Genomic DNA, 26,124 nt, shown 5'->3' on the forward strand with positions numbered 1-26,124 from the left:
CTGCTTCTTTGCACTGTTTGATCTTAATTTGGAGTGTTCCAACTGGACTACTGTACCAAGCTTTGAATTTTAGAGGCGGAACTTAAAAGTCTTGAAATACTAATTAAAATTGTCAACGTCTGTCTTTGAAGCACTTGATTATGAACAACCTTCAGAGATCTTGTGTGTGCAGTGGGAGAGGAGTTGTGACTTGCTCCAGACTGCAGACAAGGCAGAGCAGCCTCTATTATCTCTCAGCACACCAAGAGCCTCCCGGGGTGGGCTCCCAGCAAGGCTGGGAAGGAGAAAAACTGGGAGAAAAGCTGCCTCAGAGCTTGTCAGCAGGTGACTCAGAGAGGAGAAGGTTTCCCTACACAGACTGGGAGCCCTTCTTGTAACTGGCAGAGCTAGAGATGGAGAAAGAGCTTTTGTGCACAGCAGCCCCCATTCCCAATCTGGAGCCATGAAAGCAGGCTGAGGTGAAGCAGTGAAGTGACACAGGCTGAGAGGCAAGACCCTCATGGAGAAGCCAAATCTCAGCTCTGGTTCCTGATCCTGTGCCATTCATAGGCACAATATTCAGGATCTAGGCAGTGTGGGGCTCAGTCCTAGCCTTACTCTGTAAGGGTTCCCTCTGTGCCAGCTTCTCTCAGAAAGTGTTTTGTTGGCAGAGCAGCACAGTGATGTAAATACAGACCAATCTCAGTCTGGATGGGAACAGGCAGAAGTCTATGGACACTCTGTATCCAAAATAAATGGGAAGCTTAATTTTGAACTCTCCCTAATATTCATTAGAGATATTCCTTAAGCATATTTATATAAACACTGAGAGAAGTTGTTATTAAAAGACCAGCACTGAAATTCAAAGTTGAAAATGAAGTGTCATCCTTTACTCTCCCTTCTGTGACTCAGGAGTACACTGCTGGATACACCATCCACTGCTGGATGCAAAGAAAACAAAGTGCAAGTTGAAGAGCAGGCATATTATTTTTCCTGATTTCTTAGTCTGGTCCCAACTGCTTTCTCCCTTATTTACCTTGTCCTTGTCTTCTCTACCAGGATAATAAAATCTCATTTTATATGCAGAGATCAAGACTTTGAAATTCAGCTCCACAATGATACTAATATAAAAAAATATTCTGGGAAACTAAATAAACTTTAAGAAATATGTTAATTATGTTAGAAGAGAAGAGTAAAAATAAAGTAGAAGACTTGGCTGGCTGAACTTTTCTTTTGTTTGCTGTCCAATATACTTTGATTATCAAACAGGAAAAAGAAGAAGAAGAAGAAGACGACAAAGAAGAAGAAATCTCTAATTATCCTGTCCAAGAGTCTTTGTTTCAATGTAAGAGGAAAACAAGACGCATTCTGTCCTGAATATCTAGGCCTGTTAGTATCCTTCTGTGATAATCTTGGGATTTATAACTCTTCTGTCTAATATGCAATATATCTAAAAGAAATTAACAATAAATTTTGAGCATATAATCAACAATTGTGCATGGAAGATAATCCCACCAAAGACTATGAGAAGCAATTTCTCCTGCCTGTTCTCAGTCCTGTAGCAAATCGTGGTTGTCTGTCTACCAGGGTCTTTTAAAGTTTGATGTTCCCATCATGATTTTCAACAGGAAAACATTCAGAGAATGGTGTGTTTGAAAAAGGCTTCAGGACCCAAACTTTCTACCTTAGGCAGTGTCAGGCCTTTGAAAAGACATGTCCCTGCTGCTCCCTCACATGCCCAAGGAGGGGCTGCTGCTCTGCCCTGCTGCTGTGCACTCCACAAAACAAAACCTTCCTCCTGGAAACAGAGCCTGGAATCTCATTCAGGCGCATTTGCTTCTTTGATGAGGATGTTCAAAACCTGCTGAAGGTTTGTGCAAGCAGAGCCAGTGGCTTACATTTCAGTGGGTGTGGCAGCTGCTGCCCCGGTAATGGTATGAAGCTGTAAAATCTCCAGTTCACTGCTGCAGCACTGCAGTCACCCAACGCGGCTGCTCAGTCTGGCCTTGAGATTCCCTCTCTTGTACGCTTTAAGAGCTTTTGAGCAGGATGATAAGGAGGTTTTTTTGCCAAAATGCTTCAGGGGTTTAATTCCAAAAACTAATTTCTGAATTGGGTGCTACGCTAATAATGTATTCCAACCCCAGGCTGCCTGTAATCCCTCACAGCCTCTCTGCTCCTTGGTTTCCCATTAGCAGAGCATCTGTCTTCTCACTGCTGCATTGTTTGCTCTCTGCATGGGACCCTTACTACATGGGACACAACAATGTAAGAAATTCATGGGATTGCATTAAGAGAGGGAGCAAATATCAAATTTGGTTTCATGCAGATGGGGTTTTGTTGCTGTTTTTTTCCACACATATTTAAATGCAGTAATTAAAATGAACCAGACAAAATGGGGCCTTCTCAGGCTCAAAGATAAAGGAGCCTCGTGGCAGGTGACAGATTAACTAAAGGAAAATAGTCCAGAACTTTACTCTTCATCCTGCCGAAACCCTTTCATATATCCTGTTGCTCACTCTGTCTTGCTGTCTGTGAGGAAACACTACACAGCAGTTTGCCTTCTTGCTTCTGTCTTTCCACTTTGTTATGTTTAAAGGACAAGGACAGGCAAAGAGGGACTCCACGCTCTGCACAGAGCTAGCAGGTGGTCTGGCCATGCACAAAACTCCGGAATTCAGCTGATCCTGAGCTCTGCCTCTGCCAGGCAGGCATTTTACAGCCCTTGAGAAGAAACCAGCCATTTACGTCCTACAGTACCTACAGAGACCCTGGGTGAGCACTCACCAAGGCTGCTTGCTGTGTGATTAATTAGGAGCCACTAATGATTTTCTTACCTGGATCTTCCTTAAACAAACTCCTGTGGGAGCTTCACAGTGACAGTGATCAAGCAAAAAGGCTGAATCAACAGCTTTAACTCTGCATCATATTACAGAGCCCAGCGTTTACTGACTTGATTCACAGTGTAAAGCACCTCACACTGCACAGGGCTATACTCTGCTGCAGGTTGTTTACTGTCACTGCTACCATCTACTGCACACACTGAAAGAAACTGTTTGCACAAGAACCTATCTTCCTGGAAAGGAATTATCTGGGTTTTATTCAAAACAGTTGTTGAGAGATTTCAATTCAGAACATAACAGCAGCTAATACTAATGTTTATTACCAAAGTGGAAACATGCCACTTTCTCACATGGGTCTTTTTCTAACTCTCCCATAGAAAAAATTAATGCTGTCTGCTTACAAGTGTTTGGCAGGAGTTAAGACATAATTAGAAAGAGCTCCAGTTCTTTTAAGTGTGCTTCAGTTACTGTAATTTACTTTCCAATGTAATATTCAGAAAAATGGATAGTCTGACTATTTGGATCACCATCTCAAGAGGAAACAGGAGAGTGATTACCTGGCATGAAACCAGCTGGACTTGGTAACAGGCTCTTCCAACATTCCACCAGCAAATGTAACATAGGGAATAGTTACAAAAGACAGTCAGTAGTGATGCATCTCAGAAAAAAACTCTCTTTGCCTTTCCTTGTCCATGTCCCAAAAAGTGACTCCTGTGACTCATTTAACAATCTACAACCCACTTCAGGAAATGCTCAGTGCCCTTTCAGTGAGCACAAACCTTGCACACACACTGAAATTTAATTGCATTTTGTTTATCTGCATTCTCACCTGGGCCTAGGTACCGCCTGTGTATTGCAGTTTCATAAACCTGAGATGTCTCAGGCCTCCAGCTGCTTTCCTCTTGTGGCCTCAGTGTTGCCCAGTGAGCCCTGTGGTGTGTCCTGCACGTGGTGCTTACAGCCTTCACCCTCAGCTTCCTCTCACTGTTTATGGGCCCCAGCTTTGAAACTGTCCTCTGGGGTGAAGCCCTGGGAGAAAACCCAGATGCCCTCCTGAAGACAATGGGAATTCTGCCACCAGCTTCAATGGACTTGTAACTGCTTGATCTAGGATACAGCACTCTGGAAATGTGGTACAGTAAGAAGAAACCCAAACTCTCAGATCCACACGCTCTTCACGCTGATTCACATCCAAGCCAAAGTGCAGAGGCAGACCAATATTTGACCAATATCTCTAGATACTATGAAACTTGAATTTTAAGCCCATCTGTAGGTTTGACCCAATGCTGCAATTCAGAATACCCCAATTAAGCATCATTACTGTCAAATTAATTTATAAAATAAACCCAGGACCACTGGCATACTACAAACTTACGGAAAACTAAGGAAGGAAAGTTTTCAAATTTTTTTTGGCAGGGAGGGGCTGGAGCAAGACATACACAAGCAACAACATGAATGCACTCCCTCGTGCCCTGATCAGGAACATGCTACAAACTGTTTTCAGTGACTGCATCTGGAAGCACAGCAAGGCTTGGCATTCATGATGCCTCTGGAACCTTCTGTCCCAACCTAGAGCAACCAACACCTTGAAAGCACTCACGGACTTCCTCATGCTTCTGTACATCAGGAATATTGCAGCACATCCCCTTCTAAGCTTTGATTCCATCATTCTGTAAACACATCAATGAACTCCCATGTCTGTCTGTTCTCTGACAGAAGGAGTACAGCTTCTAATAATAAGTCTCCTAAATGCAACGTCCTCCCAGTTATCTCGAACTCCATGTGCTCTGTGATTCCCATTAGATAGGAAGTGGACACAAGCTGCAACTTCCATCATTCATCTTTTCAATGGAGCCTATTTTTTTCTGAGAGTCTCACTTAGCAGAAATGGGCTCTCTGACTAATGCACCAGTCCCAAGGCTCCCTCTCAAGGGGGTCTTCCAAACATTTATAGTCACTGAGATGGAAAATCAAACCTCTGACTCCAGCTGACACCAGCTTCCATTACACTAAATAAAAACTATCTTCTGAGGGCCCCAGCAAGTGGGACAGGCCATTTCCCACACTGCCAGGCTTGGAAAACAGCATGTGCACCAACTGAGCAGAAAAGCCTCATTAGTATTAATATTTACATTGCAGCCATGCCCAGGGGCCCTGGCTGGGGTAAGGGTCTTGCTGTGTTTGGTGCTACAGGAGATGAAGGTGCAAGCCCTGCTTGGATGAGCTGCCCTTCACTCAGCTGCTTCTGAGGTGACATCCTGTCCCTTCCATGAAAGGCTGAGCACTTCCATTTCTCACCTGCCTCCTGCTCTTGCACACCCTGATACTTTTGCATTTCTGCAATCATTGTGACTTTTACAGTTGTGGATATAAGACAAGGCTCTCTGTGTCCTCTGTAGGCAACGTTTGCATTGCAGTGACCAGCACAGAGAAGTGTCCTGGGAGGGGACCAGGGGCTGCTGTAGGGGAGAAAGGGAATGCAGAACCCCAGCAGACCTGGATGGAGAGGAGAAGGAAGGCTGGAGAGAGACTGCAGGGCTGCAAGGGGCTCTGCTGGGGCTGTGGGCTGCTTGCCCTCCTCCGGCCACAGCCCTCCTGGGCTGGGCACCCTCCTGGGGAGGGCACCCAAAGGCCCCTGCAGGTTTGCAATGCACAGTCTCTTCATGGCTGCCATGTGCAAACCCCAAGTTTTTAGAGCCTTTCTCTTTGAGGATTTATGAGCAGAGTTCCTCCAGTCTTACTCACTGAAATGGGTGAACAGCTCTAGATGAAACTTTCAACAACGAATGACAGCCAAGTTAGCCAGAGGCAAAAACCAAGCATGAAGAAGTTCAGCCTAAATGATTAAATTTGGCAAAGTTTTAAGACAGTGAAAGAGCAAATCTTGAAAGGGGAAGTTTCAGATGACCTTAATGCAATGCACTGCAGCCTGTAATAGGTTATTTCCAGAGCATCTGAGCGTCTTCCAGTAGTGCATTAAGCAATGTAACTAACATCTGTCACAAGGTTCATTTTCCCTCTCATCTCCTCCCTCGAGGGAAATTCTCTCATTTCTTAACCTCTACTGGACCCCCACTCAATAATGTTCATTACCTCAAGAGAGAAAGGAAAAGCCTATCAAAAACGGGAAAAAAAGAAAAGAGATAGATAATAGATCTAAGATTCAGGCTGCTTTGGTGACATTTTTAAAGTGGTTTTTGCCAAGCAAAACAGTCTTTTTTTTTAAAAAAATTCTTTACATTATATTTAAGCATAGAAAAAGAAAGACAAATTAAAATTATTTTTCCTTCACCCATGATTATGCAGCAATTTATCAACAAAATGAAACACGAACATCTGACTGGGATTATTTATTACACAGTAAGGCATTTATTTTTTGTTCACTTCACCAGGAACAGTGTCTCTGTTATGGCTAGTTAGCCATCTGTGTCCAAAGAGCTTTCAGGAAAGGATTAAACTGTCATTTGTTTTATTTCCTTTCATGAAATAACTCTCCTAACAGGGCTGGGGCAAGACTTGGGTATTGCTGGACTTGTTACTTTAAGGTGGCATTTAAAGGAGTAACTGGATCTTCCCCAGAGCTAAAGCAAAGCAATGTAAAGTTTGGGGGGCTGTTTTTCTCTTTTTCTCCTCACACATGCAGTATCCCACTGGAAATGGCACAGATCAGCCAATGTCTTAGGCAGAAGTAGAATTATCCGTGGATTTATTTTTTTAATCTGATTCATTCACTTCATTCAATTATCCAATAAGGGTTTAAGCACTGAGAGAATGTGCAGCTAATCAGGGCTGGAAGCAGGAGGCTGACAGAAATAACCCTGGGAGGCAGAGGTATTCCAGGTATTCCACATCCTCCAGGTGCAGGGGATTCCCAGCCCCACAGAAGGCTGTGGCATCCCCTGCCCACCTGCACAAATGGGGCAAAAAACTTCTTGACACGTCTTCCCTGCAAAGAAAGAGCCAAAGAAGCCACCTGGTGTGGAGACTGTGCCTCAGTAAGAGCAGACATGGGCAAACTCTTTGCCAGAAGGATGCAGCAGGATGTACCTTGAGGCTCTTGCAGGGGCAGTGAGTGTGGGGTGTCCTGAGGCAGCCTCACAGCCTCACCAGGAGCACCAGCACCAGTTCATTCGTGACCCGTGTCCACAAATCAAAAGCACTTTTCCACAGCCACAGTGCCAATGGGAGAGACCCCAGCAGCAGCCGCACCCAGCACTGGCTGGACCTCGAGGGGGACTCTTCAGCCAAGGAGGGCTCTTCCAAGAGCCAAGCATTTGAAAGGATCAGAAATAGGGTTTTCTCAAGGTCTTGGCTTCAGGGACCACATGTGACACTGCAGTGAATTCTACAGACCAGCTCTGATTGAGTGCAAGGGCTGATTTGTCGAGTGAGTGGTAGTTAAAGAGCCAGGTACCCCATCTGGGCACTGACTGCAGCTCTGGAGACTGCTCCAGCAGGAGCTGGTCTGGCACAGCAAAATACAGTATTGCAGGAGAAATAAAATACTGACATCTATAGGATGCTCAATATTTCTAGCAGCTACAGTAGGGAGAAACCCATAAATAGTATCTGTTCTTCACTAAAATTTTCTGCATTCGTTCACATCAAGAGCCATTTCAGCTTTTCTGCCCACTGTTGTTCAGGTGCTGCTCACTGCAGCCCCAACACTGCTGTGTCCTCCTGCAGGACACCCCGTGTGACCCCAGGGATGGTGGGGAAGCTCCTGCAGCAAATGCATGGGATGACCAGAGGCAGCAGTGGGGGTGGACAGAGCTCTTGCAGCTCTGTCCCCTCCCTGCAAAGGGGACAGGCTCTCCTCCAGGTGCCACCACCTGTGTCCCCCACGGACAGGACAGCAGCTGGACCTCGGGATGTCTCCTGCTGGGAGGCACATGAGGGGCTCCTTCAGGCCACTGCACTGCCATAGCACCGTGAGCAAGGAAACATCGACTCTCAGTCTGACCCTGGGACTCTGTGGAAGGTGCAAACCCAGCCAGGGACACGCAGCCCGTTGTCACCTGGGTGTCACCAGTGCTGCCAGTGGGACAGCACTGCACCTCCTGCCCACATCTTCTGAAGCTGCTCTGCTTTCTAATCCTTGCTATGTTTGAAATAACCTGGCCACGAGCTGTGACCCAAACCTACAGGAACAGCTAATTCTCCTGATCGATTCCCAGACAAACAAAAGCCAAGAAAGAGGAAGGACACTCAGGGCAGGCAGCATTTTCTTAGCAGCACCACAATGATAATGCAGTTAGACTGTATCTGTTTACATTCCCAAATTGAAATAATCTTTTTCTTATCCCCCTGCCTTAACTTCCCTAACATTCCACTCCCATGGTGTCAGCAGGGAATCCTGCTGCACTGTAATGGAGCTGCACTAAAGAACTGGAGTCATGGCAGAGACTGAAATTCCCGGTTATACAGAAAAAGCATTGCATTTTCTGCTTGGGACTGGAAATGCCTCTTCTCAGAAAGGACTGAGGCTTCCCAGTGTTCAAGAGGAAGACTTGGGAAGATGAAGTAGTTAAAATAATTTCCTTTTAATAACTGTTTTGCAGCCTTTTCCCTTTCAACTTTGAGAAAAGCTTTGTGCTTTCCCTGCTCACAGAACTCTAAAATAGGCAAGGTTGTTTGATTTCATCAGTGACACCAGACGATTCCTAGGACTCTTGCTATGACATTTGCTCAGGGGAGCTGAGAGAAGATGCAATCACTTCCTGAGAAGCAGTAAGATTACCATAAGGTGGGACAATGTCAGAATTTGGTTCCTTTGTTGGCTTACACATTGTCCTTTCATCTGCTTCTCCCCCATCCCTCTGCTACTGGCAATCTGCTAAAACACACCTGTGGGAAGGGCTTTTAAATCTGTGCCTTAAATGTCCCAACAGTTCCCTAACTTGCAGAAAGTTTATTCCTATCAGGCCCTTAATCTCTGTTTTCCTGGGAAAATCTATGCAAGTATCTTCCTTCAGAAACCCACTACAGGTCATGCCTGAGCTAAAGAGTTTCCCCCCCACCCCATGAAAACGGAATGTTCTCCAAAAGATTAAGATTTTTAGATTTAAAATTCTTGTGTTTAGGCTGAAATTACAAGCTAATAACAACAATCATGTCATTAAGTCTGGATGAAAGGTTTTGATCATGGGGAAAGTACATTCCAACACAGTTCAAATGAAAAATCTCAAAGGTTTGAGCCCCTCCCTCTCACACTCCACCTCCTCTCCCCCTCCCTGTGATTCTGCAGAAACACAGCAAAGAAAGAGCTGAAAAAAGCAAGGAAGAAAAAAGAATTTTCTCTCCAGAATGCAAGCAAAACAGTAACAAGTTTCAATTATAACAAGATACTTATTTTCTGCACAAAACAGATTTTGGTTTCTTTTCCAGCAGGTTCCAGCTCACAGTAAAGGTGTAACACAAAGGCAAATACAGCTTGTATTTTAGGAATTTCCATGATTTTTATGGATTGCATTGATGAGAAATGCATTTGTGCCGTTTGAACTGCTAGTAACAAGTTTGTTGGGATGTACTTTGAACAATTCCTTTGCAAAAAGCATGATTATATATTCATTAGAAATGGAAAGTCGTTCTGGAAGACCCAAGCTTCTAAATTAATGGCATTTCAATAAATAAGGTGGCATGAATTCAACACACTGATTATCCAATTCATCTTTCTCTAAGTTAAAATATATCATTGCTCTCTAATTGCAGTTCCCAGCCATGCCATCGTCTTCATCTGAATTCTCAATGGTCTGCACTTATCAGATCATTTGTGGTGCACTGCACAACCCTCACCCTTCACTGCAGGGATATTTTAGTTTTGGAACAACACAGCTCAGCAACAGGCTTCATTTTTCTTTTTCTGACTTAGTCTGTCTCAAAGTAAAGCATTTACCAAAGCTCTGTGAGCAGGGAGAGAACCTGAGTTGCCCCTCCATGGCCAAGAGTTCCCAGCTAATCACAAGTCAGCCTCACAGCCCCGTGAGCAGAGCAGTGATTAAACTGGGCCTCAACAAAGCAACTTTGTGCAGAGCCCTGACGTGCTCCCAGCACAAACCTCTCCCTCCTGTTATGATTGGTATTCCCCAGATGTTTGACTTCGAGCTCACGCTTGGCAGGCGAGGCTCTGTGGCTGCAATTCAAGTCCCAAGCTCGAGCAGCTCCATGTTTATCCTCATAATTTACACTTTGTGATGGCTTATGGACAGTTATGTCCTTGGTTTTACAGCCACCACTTCAAACCAGGGAGTCAGTGGCAGATGTCTCCCAATTCCACCACTGGCAGGAGGCCCTGCATCATCAAACCCTCTCTCAAAGTAAACAAGCCAACATAAAAAACAATTTGATTCAGAAATAATTTTAAAAATGCCTGAAATCTTACTTACTAGGAAGTCTTCTTCACAGTACACCTTGCCATTGACATTGTAGAATGCTTTTCCTCGTAGTCTTCTCCCTGTTAAAACACAGGACCGTCAGAATTTTGTCCTTCATCCCCAAGCCCAGTTGGTCAGGAGGCAAAGTGAAAAGCACACCCCCTGTACCTGTCTGTGGGGTCTGTTCCTGGCCCCTCTCTTCCCTGGAGGGCCCATCCAGAGCCAGGGCTGACAGTCAGGCCCTTGGCTCTATCTGGCCTTACCAAATCGGGCACCAAACCTTGCCTTAGGTACCAACTAAATGTTACCTTTAAGTGTGGGTGATGGAACCCAGCTGATGACAGCTCCTGAACAACTTACAATCTAACCTCAAAACTGATTTGGGGGAAAAGGTTCCTTGGCAAATGGAGACAATTTTCTTGGCAGGTAAAATCCCAGCAGGCTCACATCCACTGCAACCAACAGCAGCAGCGTTGGTCTCTAAAGGACTACACAAAGGATACTGCATATGGATGTTCCTGCCACCCTCAAAATTATTAATAATCAATGCCACAGCAGTTCCCTGAGGCACTAAAGCAGTACAAGGCACAAATGATGGAGGTAAGGGCAGTAAAATCACACAGAAAACAAGAGATTTTATATTCAAGTTTTGACATTTGCCATTTCATTAGCCTATGCAGAACTCGACTGACAAAGGCTGTGATAGTCATTAACTGATGGCTCCCTTTACAGTGAAGAAGTGCACAGCAGACTCCAGAGTCCCAACAGAAAGGATTCAAACCAGGAATTCAAGAACCATCACCAAGCCAGATCAGCTTGTAGATTCAGCAGATCAGAGCTGGTTTACACCAGAGCTGCTCTGTTGAAAGCAGCGCTGCTTCACCAGTGTAAAACTAGAGAGGGAGAAGGGAAACCACACTCATCCCAACTCGCCTCATTCCCCCTCTGCCAGGGCCCCAGGCCTGTGGGAGCTCTCAGCAGCCCTTTGCAGCCCCAGATGGACAGTGACTGCCTGGGGCAGTGCCAGCAGGACACAGGGCACAGGAGAGGGCGAGAGGAATTCACAAGGTGACAGATCCCAGGTCACTGCTGGAGCTTCACTCCATGGAATCAGCCTGGATTTCTCTTCCAGCTCCAGCAGGAGCAGCACCCGTGTCCCTGAAGGGTTTGACACTGAGGGGTGGTGAGCTGAGCCAGCTGGCCAGCACCGAGGGGCACCAGTGCTCTCCATGGTTCCCATAAACAACGTTGAGGAAAATATGATTGATTTTCAGTGTTTGAAAGCGACTTTTACACGCTGCCACTGTGATCTGATCCTGGGAAACAGTGTGTGGCACAAAGCAGTTGGGATCTGGGCTGATGCTTTTGGGAAATCACATGCTGCATGGGTTGTCTGGTGGTTTTACTGTCATGGCTGAGGGAAATGCTTCTTTTGTGTGCACATTCTTGGGCTGTCGATCTCACGGGCTGCTGTCTCCATACTGCTGGTAGGTGGAGTCAGCTCTTTGTCTTCCCAGCTGCCTGGTAGCTCTGGTGGGGACCAGGACCCTGGTGATGTGGGCAGCATGTTCATCCCCTCTAAGCTTCTTAGTAAATCTGGGCCATCCCCTGAACAGGAACAGGGCTGGGACAGCAATCAGGGGACCCTGGGGCCTCTCTGAACTGATGCAGGAGCAACCACATCCAGATTTTCCCTCCTGATGGTTAGTGCTCTTAACCTCTCTAGGGAAAGGTAGTAGATGGAATGAAAGGAAAAAAGAAAGAGGCCAGAATGGCTTTGTAAAGGACACGTTGTCTCTGTCAGATCCAACCTTGGCACACAACTTGTCTTTAGCTGGTGGCCATGAAGTGTCCACTCAGAACAGCAACCTGCCTTGGATGTGCTGATGCAGCATTTCCCCCGTGCTCACTCACTCCAGAGCCGGGTGTCTGTGCCAGGGGAAGGGTCTGGCTTCACTGGCTGCCACCTCAGCACACACCCACTGCGGTGAGAAAGCAGCAGAGGTGAGCAGGGACAAATCCCAGCGCCGGCTGCTGGAAGGATCTCTGCAGGAGAGCAACGTGCCAGTGCAGGGAGGCCCCAGCATCTCCTGAGGCTCTGCAGAAGGGGCAGGACGACCCTGACATCCCACCCTGCACCCTGCCAGGGCTGAGCTTGACAGCAATGGCACCAATTCTGCTCGGGTTCTTTCCTTAGCTCAGCATCGCTGGCAGGAGCCAGTGGGGCCGGCGCTTTCCTGCACTGGGATGGAGGGGGAAGCCTCTGATCCAACAAGGCAAAGCCCGTGCTCTGGAGTGCCTCTCAGACACATCAGGCCTCAGCTGCCTTTGGCCCCATTGAGCGTGTTCCCATCAGCCCTGCCCTGCTGGGACCTCTGCTCTGCTGGGATCTGCACTGCTGGGACCTCTGCTCTGCTGGGATCTGCCCTGCTAGGATCCTTCCACTGCTGGGATCCCTGCACTGCTGGGATCCTTCCACTGCTGGGATCTGCCCTGCTGGGATCTGCACTGCTGGGATCTGCACTGCTGGGACCTCTGCACTGCTGGGATCTGCCCTGCTGGGATCTGCCCTGCTGGGATCTGCACTGCTGGGACCTCTGCACTGCTGGGATCTGCACTGCTGGGATCTGCACTGCTGGGATCCCTGCACTGCTGGGATCTGCCCTGCTGGGACCTCTGCACTGCTGGGATCTGCCCTGCTGGGATCCTTCCACTGCTGGGATCTGCACTGCTGGGATCTGCCCTGCTGGGATCCTTCCACTGCTGGGATCTGCCCTGCTGGGATCTGCCCTGCTGGGATCTGCCCTGCTGGGACCTCTGCTCTGCTGGGATCTGCCCTGCTGGGATCCTTCCACTGCTGGGATCTGCACTGCTGGGACCTCTGCACTGCTGGGACCTCTGCACTGCTGGGATCTGCCCTGCTGGGATCTGCACTGCTGGGATCCCTGCACTGCTGGGATATGCCCTGCTGGGATCTGCACTGCTTGGGATCTGCTCTGCTGGGATCTGCACTGCTGGGATATGCCCTGCTGGGATCTGCTCTGCTGGGATCTGCTCTGCTGGGATCTGCCCTCTGGGATCCTTCCACTGCTGGGATCTGCCCTGCTGGGATCTGCACTGCTGGGATCTGCACTGCTGGGATCTGCACTGCTGGGATCTGCCCTGCTGGGATCTGCACTGCTGGGACCTCTGCACTGCTGGGATCTGCACTGTTGGGATCTGCCCTGCTGGGATCCCTGCACTGCTGGGATCTGCACTGCTGGAATCTGCCCTGCTGGGATCTGCCCTGCTGGGATCTGCCCTGCTGGGATCTGCACTGCTGGGATCTGCCCTGCTGGGATCTGCCCTGCTGGGATCCCTGCTCCCAGCCCACCCCATCCCACGAGCTCCCACCTGCCCAGCACAGAGAGCTGCTCTCCCTGCCCTACACCTGCCACCTCTGCACCACGCTGCACTCCCAGCACACCACCTTTCAAAACTGAGGGAAAACACCATTTTTTCAGCTGAAAACACCCAGACACCTATTTGGGAACTGACTTGCCTAAACTCATAAAGCAGGCAGGCAGCTTGCACATATGATAATGACTATTGCTAGCAATGATTAGTAAGATTGACAGGCCTTTTACCTTAGAAGAATTTCATTCAGGGACTGTACAATAATTATCTCATAAACAAGAAACAGCAAGTTATCCCTCAGACAACCATGGATGCCTATATTGGCTTTTACATCCTGCATTTTAGAAATAAAGGCAAAAGTGTGCATTGCACTGCCCTCCAGAAGGACTGGCTGAATGACAGCACTGAACACGGTCAAACACCACCCTCAGAGTCCTGGGCATCATGTGCAAACTGCAATCAAGAGGGAAGTGCTGGCAATTGCAGCCAGGGAGACAGGAATCCAGAGAGGCAGTGCTGCTGCCCCCGGCCCCAGGGCAGCAGGGTGGGTGCAACACCCCGAGGTTGGGATGCCTGCCTCAGCTCCAGGTGCTGGAGCAACTCGGGGGCCTGCCTGTCCTGTGTAGTAACCTGTTACTGTCAATGTAGTAACCTGTTACTGTCCTGTGTAGTAACCTGTTACCTGTAGTAACCTGTTACTGTCAATGAGGCAGAAATGACGAGTAAAAATCCCCTGATGTTCCTTTAGCCGGCTGAGGCAAGCACCCGGCCAGCCAGGGAAGGTAACATCACCCTGCCCACTGGCACACAGGCTCCGCTGCTTGGCTTTCCTTTGAATGACTGCGTCTAGCCAAGCCTGGTTACTATTTGCTTTCAAAATACTGAAACAAAAAAAAGTCAAGAGCTTCTGACAAAACTTGATGCAACTTGCTGACGGCTCATTACAATAACAATGAGCAGCCCCAGAGTTCACCAGTGTGGAGTTTCACAAACACTGCACTTGGTTCCTCCTCCTGCTGGATTCCCACCTTGGCATGCCTGCCCTGTCAGACCAGTTTGCAGCAGCAGCAGCAGCGGGGAAGTGGCTCCACTTCACACCCAGCAGAGCAGGAGAGCAGGGAATGAACAGGGGATGAACAGGGGATGAGCAGGGGATGAAAAGGGAATGAGCAGGGAATGAACAGGGAATGAACAGGGAATGAACAGGGAATGAACAGGGAATGAACAGGGAAAGAACAGGGAATGAACAGGGAATGAGCAGGGGATGAACAGGGAATGAACAGGGAATGAACAGGGAAAGAACAGGGAATGAACAGGGAAAGACCAGGGAATGAACAGGGAATGAGCAGGGGATGAACAGGGAATGAACAGGGAATGAACAGGGAAAGAACAGGGAATGAACAGGGAATGAGCAGGGGATGAACAGGGAATGAACAGGGAATGAACAGGGAAAGAACAGGGAAAGAACAGGGAATGAACAGGGAAAGAACAGGGAATGAACAGGGAATGAGCAGGGGATGAACAGGGAATGAACAGGGAATGAACAGGGAATGAACAGGGAAAGAACAGGGAATGAACAGGGAAAGAACAGGGAATGAACAGGGAATGAACAGGGAATGAACAGGGAAAGAACAGGGAATGAACAGGGAATGAACAGGGAATGAGCAGGGGATGAACAGGGAAAGAACAGGGAATGAACAGGGAATGAACAGGGAATGAACAGGGAATGAGCAGGGGATGAACAGGGAAAGAACAGGGAATGAACATGGAATAAACAGGGAATGCACGGGGAGACCCGGCTGTTTGCAGGCTCCTGACATCAGCAAAGCTTTTGGGGGGCAGCTCCTTCTGACCCCAGTGCTCTTCAGCCTAATTCCCCACAGAAAACAAAGCTTTTGCACTTCAAACAAGTAACTTCCATTTCCTGCCAGCCCCACCTTGGACGGGGAGCCAGCAGCACGCTAAGGGAGTTCCACCACCTCGGGTGGGAGACAGAGAGCTCACCATCACTCCAGCAAACTGCAAACACTCACGAGATAATCCAGCAGATAATAAAATGAACGCTAGAAATGACTCTATCCCAAGGACCGATCACAACTGGTGATTGCAACCAGCATGACAAACATCCAAAAGAATGCAGGTTTGTGGAACTCTTTAAAAAATTTTAACAGCGGTTTAGACATTTAACAGTTTTTTAAGTCTCTGTTATTTAAATGCATCTATCAATTATTTCCTGCAATTTTTTATCTCCTACATGTCACAAACTAGAAGGAAGGAAGGAGAGAGCTGTTCCTTTATCAAAGGATTCAACTCAAAGACAGCTTGCAAAAGGAAAAATGACTCGCGGTTGACAAAGGCTGTCCACAAGTATTCTCCCCAGTCTCCACAACACTTTGCTGGGTGGTGAAAACACACCAGCCAGGAAGCCAAGATGGAGTAAAACTTTTTTCCAAAGCTGTTTCAAGTGCTGCTCCAGGCCCCCACGGAACACAATGTGAATGAGCCCAGGTTTAACAATCTTGGGGACACGGCCCAGAAGAGCACTGGAAGTGTCCTGCCCCCTCCCCTCCAGCCTGGAAAGCATCTCCTGAGCCCTCCCTGCCGCTGCTGGCCCGGAGGATTTGCCTGTGGGGAGGTCAGTCTATCGATCACAGCCTTCAGTGGAAGATCTCCTGTCTCACACAGGATGGATGCAACCGGATCAGGGGCTGACACCCCCGGCCGCTGTAAAACAGGAGATAGGAATGTCTCACTGTCACAGCAGGGTTATTAGACCTAATTACTGTTTGCAGCGGGCTTTGAAGTTGAAAAGTGCCAAGCATTATTATAATATTTTAAGTACTTTGATGACCGAAAGCTCACAACCCTTTGGTAATCATGATTTAGTAGTACTGTAAAGTAAGCAAGTTCATGTGAGAAGCCTGCATTGTCTCCGTGCCTGACGCTGCTCAAACACAAACAGCTCCCCTCTGACATCATGGGAATGCTGCAGCCCCAGCCCTGCCTCCCAGATAATGCCTGGTGCATCCCGGAGATTACCAGCGTGCTGAAAAACGCACAGCAGAGCAGCCCTCAGCAGCAGGATCCCTCTCACGGTGTTCTCAACAGAGATGGACCTCTTTTAACCTCACGGGGGAAAATGGCAGTGTTAGAGGGGATAAAGAGTGAAATGACTAATAATATCCTGTTATTTCTAATGCCACAGCTGTGTGAAACAAGGATACTATTTTAGCCACAAAATGTAATTAAACCTTCCCATATGGAGTGCAATCCAAGGGTTCAGTTGTAGGGACCACTGCTAAAGATAGGAAATTCATTAAAGCAGAGCTAATTAACGGCCTGAACAGCCCAAGTTAATGCCGAGTATCACTTCAGTGGCTGCCATTCCTGTTGGCTGGGGACATGGCTGTGCAGCACAGAGAAGGTGCAGGCAGTGGCCAAGCCACAGGCAGCTGCAGGACCGGGCAGGGTGTGCCCTGCACAGCACCAGGGCCCTGCCAGAGCCCCCAGCATGGCCATGCCCTGCTCCTGCTGGCAAAGGGACACCCAGGAGCTCCTGACTTGTCTCACTGCAGCAAGACAGAGCCACAGCATCCTTCTTTAACAGCTCTTTCTAAAGGGAAAAAAAAAATCTCACATGGCTTCTGTCCTAGAGATCCTTCCTCCTTCCTCTTTAATGAACTGTCAGTGCTAAGGCTGATCAGGACACACAGGGAGGAGCTCTGTGCTCTGGAAGCTCTGGTCCATGACTTGCCCAGCTTCCTGAGTGTGGCAGCCCGAGCTCTTCATGCCTGGCTGACCAAAGAACTGTGCCTGTTTTAGTTAGCAATATTAAACATGGACCTAATTGCTTGTTAACTGCTTCAGATGCCATCTCTGCAGTGACTGATGTGACACCAGCACCAGGACTTGTCTCATCCCAGCACCTTAAGTGACAGTCTCCCAGCGATGTGTGAACACACACAAAGGATTAATACTCAACAACATCTGCTCAAATATTGCCCAGCTACCTGAACAGTGAAGGAAAATTCCCATGTATTGCTCCCAAGCCCTGTGCAAGTGGAACGAGACATGAAGTGGCTTGAGCTGAGCAGATGCTTCTGCCTGTCCTCTGCCCACCCTGCCACACTCCCCATCACTGCCCAGTGAAATGTGAACTTTTACCAGGCCAAACCTAGCTTTTGTTTTGCCAAAGGCCCTGGCTCTTGGTTTGGGGCTGCCTGGATCCTGAGCTGGTCCGGGGTGCACCCAGGGGCTGCTCACACTCCCAAAGGCACTTTTCCAGGCCAGGGTCCTCCTGAAGTCCACAGCAGCATCACAACGGGCACCTCTCCCACCAACCTCTGACACACACTGCAGCTTCTCTTGGCATGCAAGCAGTGACTGTCCCTCTCAGTGTGTGACACCACCCGATGACTGAGGAACTGGGGACACACAGAACACAAAAGCTGAAGGGCAAGTGAAACCTCCAGAACCCAAACCAGTTCTCCACAAACTCCTAGGCTGGATTGCCACTATTTCTGAACAGTGGAAGCTAAATTTTAAGTCACGAGGTGAGTCCAAGAGGTGAAACTTCAAGAGAAATATCAAGTTTTACAAACACAATAAATAAATGAAAACATTAAGTAATAACAAGCCACCCCTGCTACCTCCTCTGCCCAGACATCTCTGGCTAAGATGGGAGCAGAATTTCACCCAGCAGAATTGTTTCCTTTTCAGCAGTAGAGGAGGTTTGCCTGCCTAGGAATTGAAGATGTACCTAAAGAAAACAAAAGCTTCTAATACTTTTTCTTTATTTTTTACCATTGCTCTTTCACTCTCAAGTGAGTTTGTGCCTGCAGCTCCCCATGCCTCCCTCTGCCTTACACTGCCTCCCTGCACAGAGGTTTTCTATGCACAGGGCTCCTGCCACTCCACCCACTGCGAGGGGCAAACCGAGGCTGCTTTAGCCTCTCAGTAACTGTTCATTACATTCTTCTCCCCGGTGTCCTCCAGTGGGATCACACAAAGCCACCGAGCAGAAGCTGCCTGTGCCGGGTCCCGTGGTGAAGCTCCACCACAGTCAGGGTGCCAGGAGGGGACTGAGCTCCAGCCCCTGGGCTGGGGACCTTCCATCCCCCCACTGCCACGGCCCCCTCGCCTCCTCATAATGCTCGGGCTTTGTGAAAGAAGGGGTGAATTTCTAGGGTTTTCAGGGGGTTTAAGATAGGGGAAGAAAAAAAAAAATAAATCAATGCCAAATTTCTTTGAATAGAAGATACTGCATGTTGGCAGAAGCCACTTTTCACATACTCCAGCCGTTTGAAATCTGAAACACTAAAAAGTGGCTACTGTGGATGTGCTGTATTCTTCTTTTCAAAGCAATCTGGCACACAATTTTGCTCCCCTGTTCCAGGACCCAATCCTGCATTCCTTTCACGCTCAGACTCCCATTGACTTTAAGGAATGCAGGATTGGATCCTAAATGTGTGCTTTACTCACACAATAGCTCCTCATGGTTACGATCTATTGAGAAAAGCACACTTTAAAAACCATTTGGAATTGCAGGCTCATCCGCCAGGCCAGAATGCCTGTAAAGATCTCCCATTATTTCAGGCAAAATGCTCAGTGTCTGGATTGCACACACACACACTCACACGTTTTCCTGGTTTCAAGCTGCAGGCACAGCTTAGCTTGAGATGCATCAAAATATTTTGAGCACTGACCTGATAGATAGCTCCTAAAGAAACCACGTGTAATTTCAGGCTTGGGGGAAAAAAAAAAAAAAGGCAAAACTCCGGGGGAAAAAAAAAAAAACCCAAACCAAACCACCAAAGCAAACATATAAGCAGCTGAATCTTAAGGTCGGTTTTTCAGAGAACTTTTGTAAAAGCCTCTAAAAGACCTGCACTGGCTAAGACAAAACAGAGCCTTGCACTGCTATTTTTGAGGATGCTGTATATAGAGTTACGAGGCTATTACGATGCAAATCTCAAATGTACAAGCTTTTTACTCGGCCATAAACACAAAACAGTATACATTGTCCTTTCAGAAGAAAAGGTTTGCTGCTAAAATAGCAGAAGCCCTACGTAAATAACCAACATTCTTTCTGCCTGAGGTCACTGACTTGGCCTATTCAATTCCAGGCTAGTCTGGGATTTGACAATCTAAGCAGGGGAGAGGCCCTTTCCTTTTTTTCAAAAGAATGCTGGGATTTTATTTGAAATTTAAACTCTTGCAAACAAAAGGTGGCATCGTATGTTGGAGGCCTATGAAGGTGGAGTACAGGATGTGTATTGTTTTCTCCCTTTATATAGGTTCTTTCAGGAAAGAGTATTCAGAGTCTGTGAACAAATTCTAATAAAATATTATCATCAGGTAGGCAGACACAACAAGATATGAACTAACACTTTAAAGCGTTTAGAAGATTCAATTTCAAGAAATATTCCTGTGGGAAAAGCAGAAAAATGGTTTAAAATGATAATTTAAAATAAATTATTTTCAAATTAATAATCAGAAACCATTGTCTACATGTGTACACCAAAACTGAGTTTTTTCAGTGCAAATTAACTGCGGCTACAAAGTCAGCATTCATTGTCCCTCTCCATCCCCTGGTCGCTCTGCCCTGGGGAGGCAGATGGTAGTTAACTATTTTTCCTCCCAATTACCGCTGCCCAGCTCTTACTCGGACGGTCACAAAAGCACACTCTTGTGCACTACAGTCGTGGTCTCCCTTGCGGATTGCTCTCCAGGCTCTGCAGTTTACCTTTAACTGCCATGATGTCGAAGTGAAAAACTTCATCATCTTGCCTGGGATTTTACCCCGTGTACCCAGGAGGTGCTCCTTTGCTGCATCCAACCCCCTGCATCCTGCAGCCCTGCATGCGGATCTCTGCAGGACTCAGCCCCAAAGTGGTGCTGAGGACACGCAGGGCACATTTCTGAGGTGTGCAGGGCACATTTCTGCCCCAACCTCGCTGCATGACTGCAGCTGTCAGCCTCCAGCAGGATTATGTAGATAGCTAGCTAATATCTTTTGTTACCTTGCTGGAAAACCCCACCTTTCTTGGCAGGGTATCCATAATCTCTGTGCCATGTTTACTCTAGTGTGGAATTCTCTCTTCCTTTCTGTCTCCTCCTACTCTTTGGTCAGGTTATTTAACCCGAAGGTTGCTTAAAGCTGCAGGGACAAGAAGCTCCCTGACCTCTGGCACTCTGGCAAGGCATTCCTGTGCAGACTGTGTTATAAACGTAGCAGATTCTTTCAAGCTTCCATATAATTTGCTAAAGTTTAAATTGGCAGATGTTTCCTTTCTCTCCCACTTACATATTTATTCTATCCCACACCACCCATCAATTTCAGGGTTAACACATAAATTATTTCCACAGAGCTCTAACAGAAAAACTTATGCTGAAAATGGGTTTGCACAAACATAAGCGGAGTATATATCTAAAAACAGGAATATAACTGCCTGCATTGATCTAACGGCTACTTTGAGTCTATATATTAACATATATCTTAAAATACATTACTTAACAAGCCAGCAAGTGGCAACACAAGAAAATGTAAAATAACGTTCCAAGTGTACTTTAATTTAATGTTTTTCCCCCAGGGCTGGGTTTACAAATGCAAAAAAGCCCCAGCAAAGCATGAGAGGCCTCCCCACCACTGGCCAAGCTGGGAGGGCAGGGCTATAACTCTTCCCCCAAGGTAGCTTCCACTGTAGGAAGCTTTCACCATTCCATCACAGCCTCTTGTTCGTTATCAGCCAAGAATTTCAATTTTCCAGCTGCTGCCTGTAAGCCAGGACTTAAAAGACTACTTGTCTTATCACATTATCCCAGGGTCCAAGTGCCAGCCCATTCTGTGGCAGAGTAAATCCATCCCCAAAGTGCAGCCCACTGCAGCCCGAGCCTTCCAGGCAGGACACAGGCTCCCAGCAGCCTGGCTGGTCCCCACCCCGGGGTCCTGCTGGGTGGCTCTCCTTCAGCCTCCAGCAAGAGCCACCAGCAAGGTGGCGATGTCAGCAGCAAGGATCCATCTATCCTGGCATCCCGTCTCCAGATCTGGCCAAGAGCGCAAGTTCATTGGGAAGGAGCACTACAAACAGGGCTCACACAGCCGCAGTGTTCCCAAGAATAATCTCTCAGCTTCCAGCAGCCAGCACTTAAGGCCTTCCTGCACCACAGGTTGCATCATAACTATTATGTTTAATAGCCTCACTGGACCAATCCTTCTCTAATTTGTCTAATTTCTCTATGAGATCATTTATATTTTTGGCCTCCACGCTGTCCCTATGGCAGTCCCACAATTTCACTGCGCACTGTATGAAACGTTCCCTTTTTTTGTTTTGAACCTCTGCTGATCTCTGACTTCTGTTGCATCCTAGAGAACACAGCAGCCTCTGCCGTCATCACCACCAGGCTGAAGGGCTCTCTAAGTCAAAGTCTGAAACTTCAGCTACACCTAGATATGAATGGGGTCTCCAGCACAACTGTTATTTTTATCTAGTAGCATTCTGAGACTCTGCTCGGGTCTTCTTTCACAACACAGGTGTGGACACACGGAACAGAGTCCCTGAATCCAAGCTCACACTGTGAGATCTCCCTGAGGGAGACAGGACCAACCTCCCGAGTTCTGCACTGCCCCAAGCTCCTGTGCAGCCTTTGTGAGGGGTGAGCTGCCGAGAAACACAGGAGGCGATTCCTATGGGAATACATCCAAAAAAGATGCTACTGTAGTCCAGTAAGACTAAACGAAGAAAATAAGAAGAAAAAACTGTGTTTGGTCCTCAGTGCCATGTGGACATTCAGAGCAAGGCAAGAGCCCACTGGAGGCTCCACCTGACAACCAGCAAATGCTGGCTAACGCTGCTGGACTGGGGGTACTGCAGACCCCTCACCACTGCTACCAGGCTCTTTCCTGCAGTCATTGTTCTCCATTCAAGTTCAGCCTCAGCTAGAAGTCCCAGCCTAGCCAGGCTCTGAAGGAGATTAAGAGAAATCTGAACAAGAGCTGGAAGAGCAGGCAGGTTGCTGAATGTCATCTTGGCATGGAGTGAGCTGCAGCATCACCTCCCCTAACATACAAAAGAGTATGCTGAACAAAAGGAGTGGACACAGCCCAGTCCTGCAGCAACATGCAAGAGAGCCTCAAGGGAGATGAGCAATTTCCCTAAACTCTCTCCTGTGCTGTCTCCCAAAAACAAGAATGGATTTGCTCAGCTCCCTCGCAGTAGCACCATGTGAGTCAGCACCCAGCGAGAGCAGCATCAAAGGGCGGCAGAAGCTCCGCAGCCAGCAGGCCTTGGGCTGAGTCATGGCCAGAAAGGGCTCAGCAGCAGCACCGACAGCACCCCACGGTAGTGAAACCAAGCTCACGGTGCACAGTTCTCCTTGGGCAACAGCTGTAACCCTTTTCTCCATGGGACAATGGAAGAATGTGTCAGGGAGTGGTCCTTGGGTCCAGAAGCATGAAGAAAACTTAGAGAGGATAGTACATAGTGAAAAAAAGGACAAAGTTCAGAATTACAAAGTATTAAAACATCTGCTAGATTTGAAGGACATTGTTTGGGTTTAGATTGTTTGAAAGACCTGCGCAGAGAACAACTCTCCTGTTGCTCACACTGGTGAACAATTACACCGACGTTAATAATATTACTTCAGATTTATCCTGGGTAGCTTGGAACAAAACCTCGCTAGGACCTTAGATACGTGTCTTAGACAATATTCCAGTATTCTTCACTGTAAACAAAACAAAACTGAAAATCACAGTTGTACTCAATTACTGAAATGGACTGAGGTTTGCTCAGCCAATTTGAAATCTAATCAAAGATCAGCCCTCCTTGGGCTGCCCTTGATATTTTGTGCTGGACTGACCACAGCTTCCTGCAACAGGTCACATTAGTACTAAACCCACAAGGAGCTCCCAAGCCAGAGAGGCTGAATAGGTACAGACAGTACACACACTTCTTTTGGCACTCAGGTACAATAAGGATATTGTTCCTTTAATGCTTAGCTTTCCTTTTAAGAAGTATGTGAGATTTCAGCCAATTCTCCACAACGATTAGTTCAGGATGAATGTACTTAACTCAGGATTCAGCTGGAAAGAGCCCAAGTAGATGCAATCAATTTTCTGCTAAATCCACTTCCTTTCTCTCTTCTCTACCCAGCATGAGACATCAGCTCTTCACTACAGCCACTGGTGACTAAGACACTGCAAAACTCTGCCTTCAGCCATACTCCTATCAAAGCTGGTTACTCCTTCTGATTTCCACTGGTTTTGCATATCCTGTTCACTTGGCCAATATTTGGGCTAGGGGGAAAAGGCTCTAGAAACACATATGAAAAGGCAGCTATAGGGCAAAGCACAAACATCAAATGCATTGGCTCCCATGATCCCAAAGTTAATCACTCACAACTGCACAGGACCTTCTGCAGAACTTCACTGATAAAGGACCTTCCCCTTTGTGCAGATTTTGAAACCTCCTCGAGGTTTCCATGTGCAGGTACTGTATGACCTGTCAGCTTCTGTGCTGCCATACCTGTATGAGAACCAAATTCATTCACCACCATCTCCCAAACCCCACAGGACTTCAGAGAGAGCAGCCACTAGCCCCTCTGTGTGACCCAGCCTCATGCAGCAGGCCCCAAAACAGCACACTGTAACAACAGGGATGATTTGCTTCTTGAATCTAAACAGGGTAATAAAAAAAAAATCCATTCAAAAACAAGCCTTAGAAAACACAATCTCTGGCTTTCACCTACATCCTTTCTTAAGAGATTAAGTAGATGATTTCCAGCCTTATTTTCCCAAGTGCATACATTCTGCTTTGTTAAATAACTCATGGAATCAGCAGAACAAGTCCTGGTGGCTGTGTGTTCTTTAGGCTTTCTTCCCCGAGTGCAAACTTTTGATCGTGCTCCCCTACCAGTAAAAAACGTTTGTACATTCATTCCAATACACGTACATTTATAAATTTATAAATTATATACATCCACTTGGGAAGTATTTTCTTCCTGCACCCTAAAGGATCATTTTGAACACTTGTCTGGGGAGCCTGCTCCCCACTTTGGAGACTGCTGCTCTAGAGACCACTGCATTGTTAATACTGATTCAGCAAATTGTTTCCATGGGTCTGAATTCACACTGCCATGGTTCCTACGGTCAGTAATCCACTGACTCACTCAATAAAGTTATTTGCATTACTTCCAGGAAAAATTTTGCAGGCAGTGCAGTTGGAAGAGTGACGGTGCAGAGTGCCCAGGCAGCCAGGGGAGCTGTGTGACTGAAGTTCTGTGACTATATCTAATTTACTGTCAGGACATAGCACACTTGTGTTTTAGAGCACACTGACAGACAACTGCTGAGATATAAGTGAGTAATCAAAAACGACTGCTAAATCCATTCCTGCTTTTAAATATGCACCAAATCAGACTCCTTTCACTCTGCACAGGCACAGCTAGAAGAGCTGGAAGGTACTGGTGGCTGTGTGCTGGCACAGAGTCACCACACCAGCAGAGCCAGCGCTGCTGGCTGGAGTCAGCCACTGCTCATGCTACTTCTTCTAACAGCAGATCCTTTAAAAGTGTCTCTCCTCCAAATTCCCTGCCTGTTTCTTGCCTCATCATTCACTTTTACTACCACTACGCCAAACACAGTACAAGTTCACTGGAGCTGGGTAAACAAATAGTTAATACTGGAAGGTTTTATGAAAGAAAAAATCAGCTTGGGGGCTGGTGGAGAGGAGGAGAAAGCCCCAAGCCTAGGGGAGCATCCAGAGCAGGGAGCACTGCTGGAAGCCCTGCCCCAGCCTCGGGGGCTGCCAGCCTGGGCCCAGCCTGGGCTGCAGGAGCTGGACCAGGGATGGCAGGGCCATGGCAGGGCTGGGGGAGCACAGGGGATGATGGCAGGGCTCAGGGAGCACAGGGGATGATGGCAGGGCTCAGGGAGCACAGGGGATGATGGCAGGGCTGGGGGAGCACAGGGGATGATGGCAGGGCTCAGGGAGCACAGGGGATGATGGCAGGGCTCAGGGAGCACAGGGGATGATGGCAGGGCTGGGGGAGCACAGGGGATGATGGCAGGGCTCAGGGAGCACAGGGGATGATGGCAGGGCTCAGGGAGCACAGGGGATGATGGCAGGGCTGAGGGAGCACAGGGGATGATGGCAGGGCTCAGGGAGCACAGGGGATGATGGCAGGGCTGGGCTCAGGGAGCACAGGGGATGATGGCAGGGCTCAGGGAGCACAGGGGATGATGGCTGGGCTCAGGGAGCACAGGGGATGATGGCAGGGCTCAGGGAGCACAGGGGATGATGGCAGGGCTCAGGGAGCACAGGGGATGATGGCAGGGCTCAGGGAGCACAGGGGATGATGGCAGGGCTGGGGGAGCACAGGGGATGATGGTAGGGCTCAGGGAGCACAGGGGATGATGGCAGGGCTCAGGGAGCACAGGGGATGATGGCTGGGCTCAGGGAGCACAGGGGATGATGGCAGGGCTGGGGGAGCACAGGGGATGATGGCAGGGCTCAGGGAGCACAGGGGATGATGGC

General features: G+C 47.9%; 1 protein-coding gene across 1 annotated transcript in view; it reads right to left on the minus strand.

The window, feature by feature from the left end:
• The window catches only part of WTIP (WT1 interacting protein), an 86,913-nt gene that overhangs the window by 16,200 nt on the left and 44,589 nt on the right, over positions 1–26,124 (minus strand). Inside the window, exon 3 of the mRNA XM_066327987.1 lies at positions 10,208–10,275. Within this exon, the coding sequence (XP_066184084.1) occupies positions 10,208–10,275 (68 nt within the window). The remainder of the gene's footprint in view (positions 1–10,207; positions 10,276–26,124) is intronic.

Source organism: Sylvia atricapilla, chromosome 12, assembly GCF_009819655.1.
Source record: "Sylvia atricapilla isolate bSylAtr1 chromosome 12, bSylAtr1.pri, whole genome shotgun sequence".
In the NCBI taxonomy this organism is placed as follows: domain Eukaryota; kingdom Metazoa; phylum Chordata; class Aves; order Passeriformes; family Sylviidae; genus Sylvia; species Sylvia atricapilla.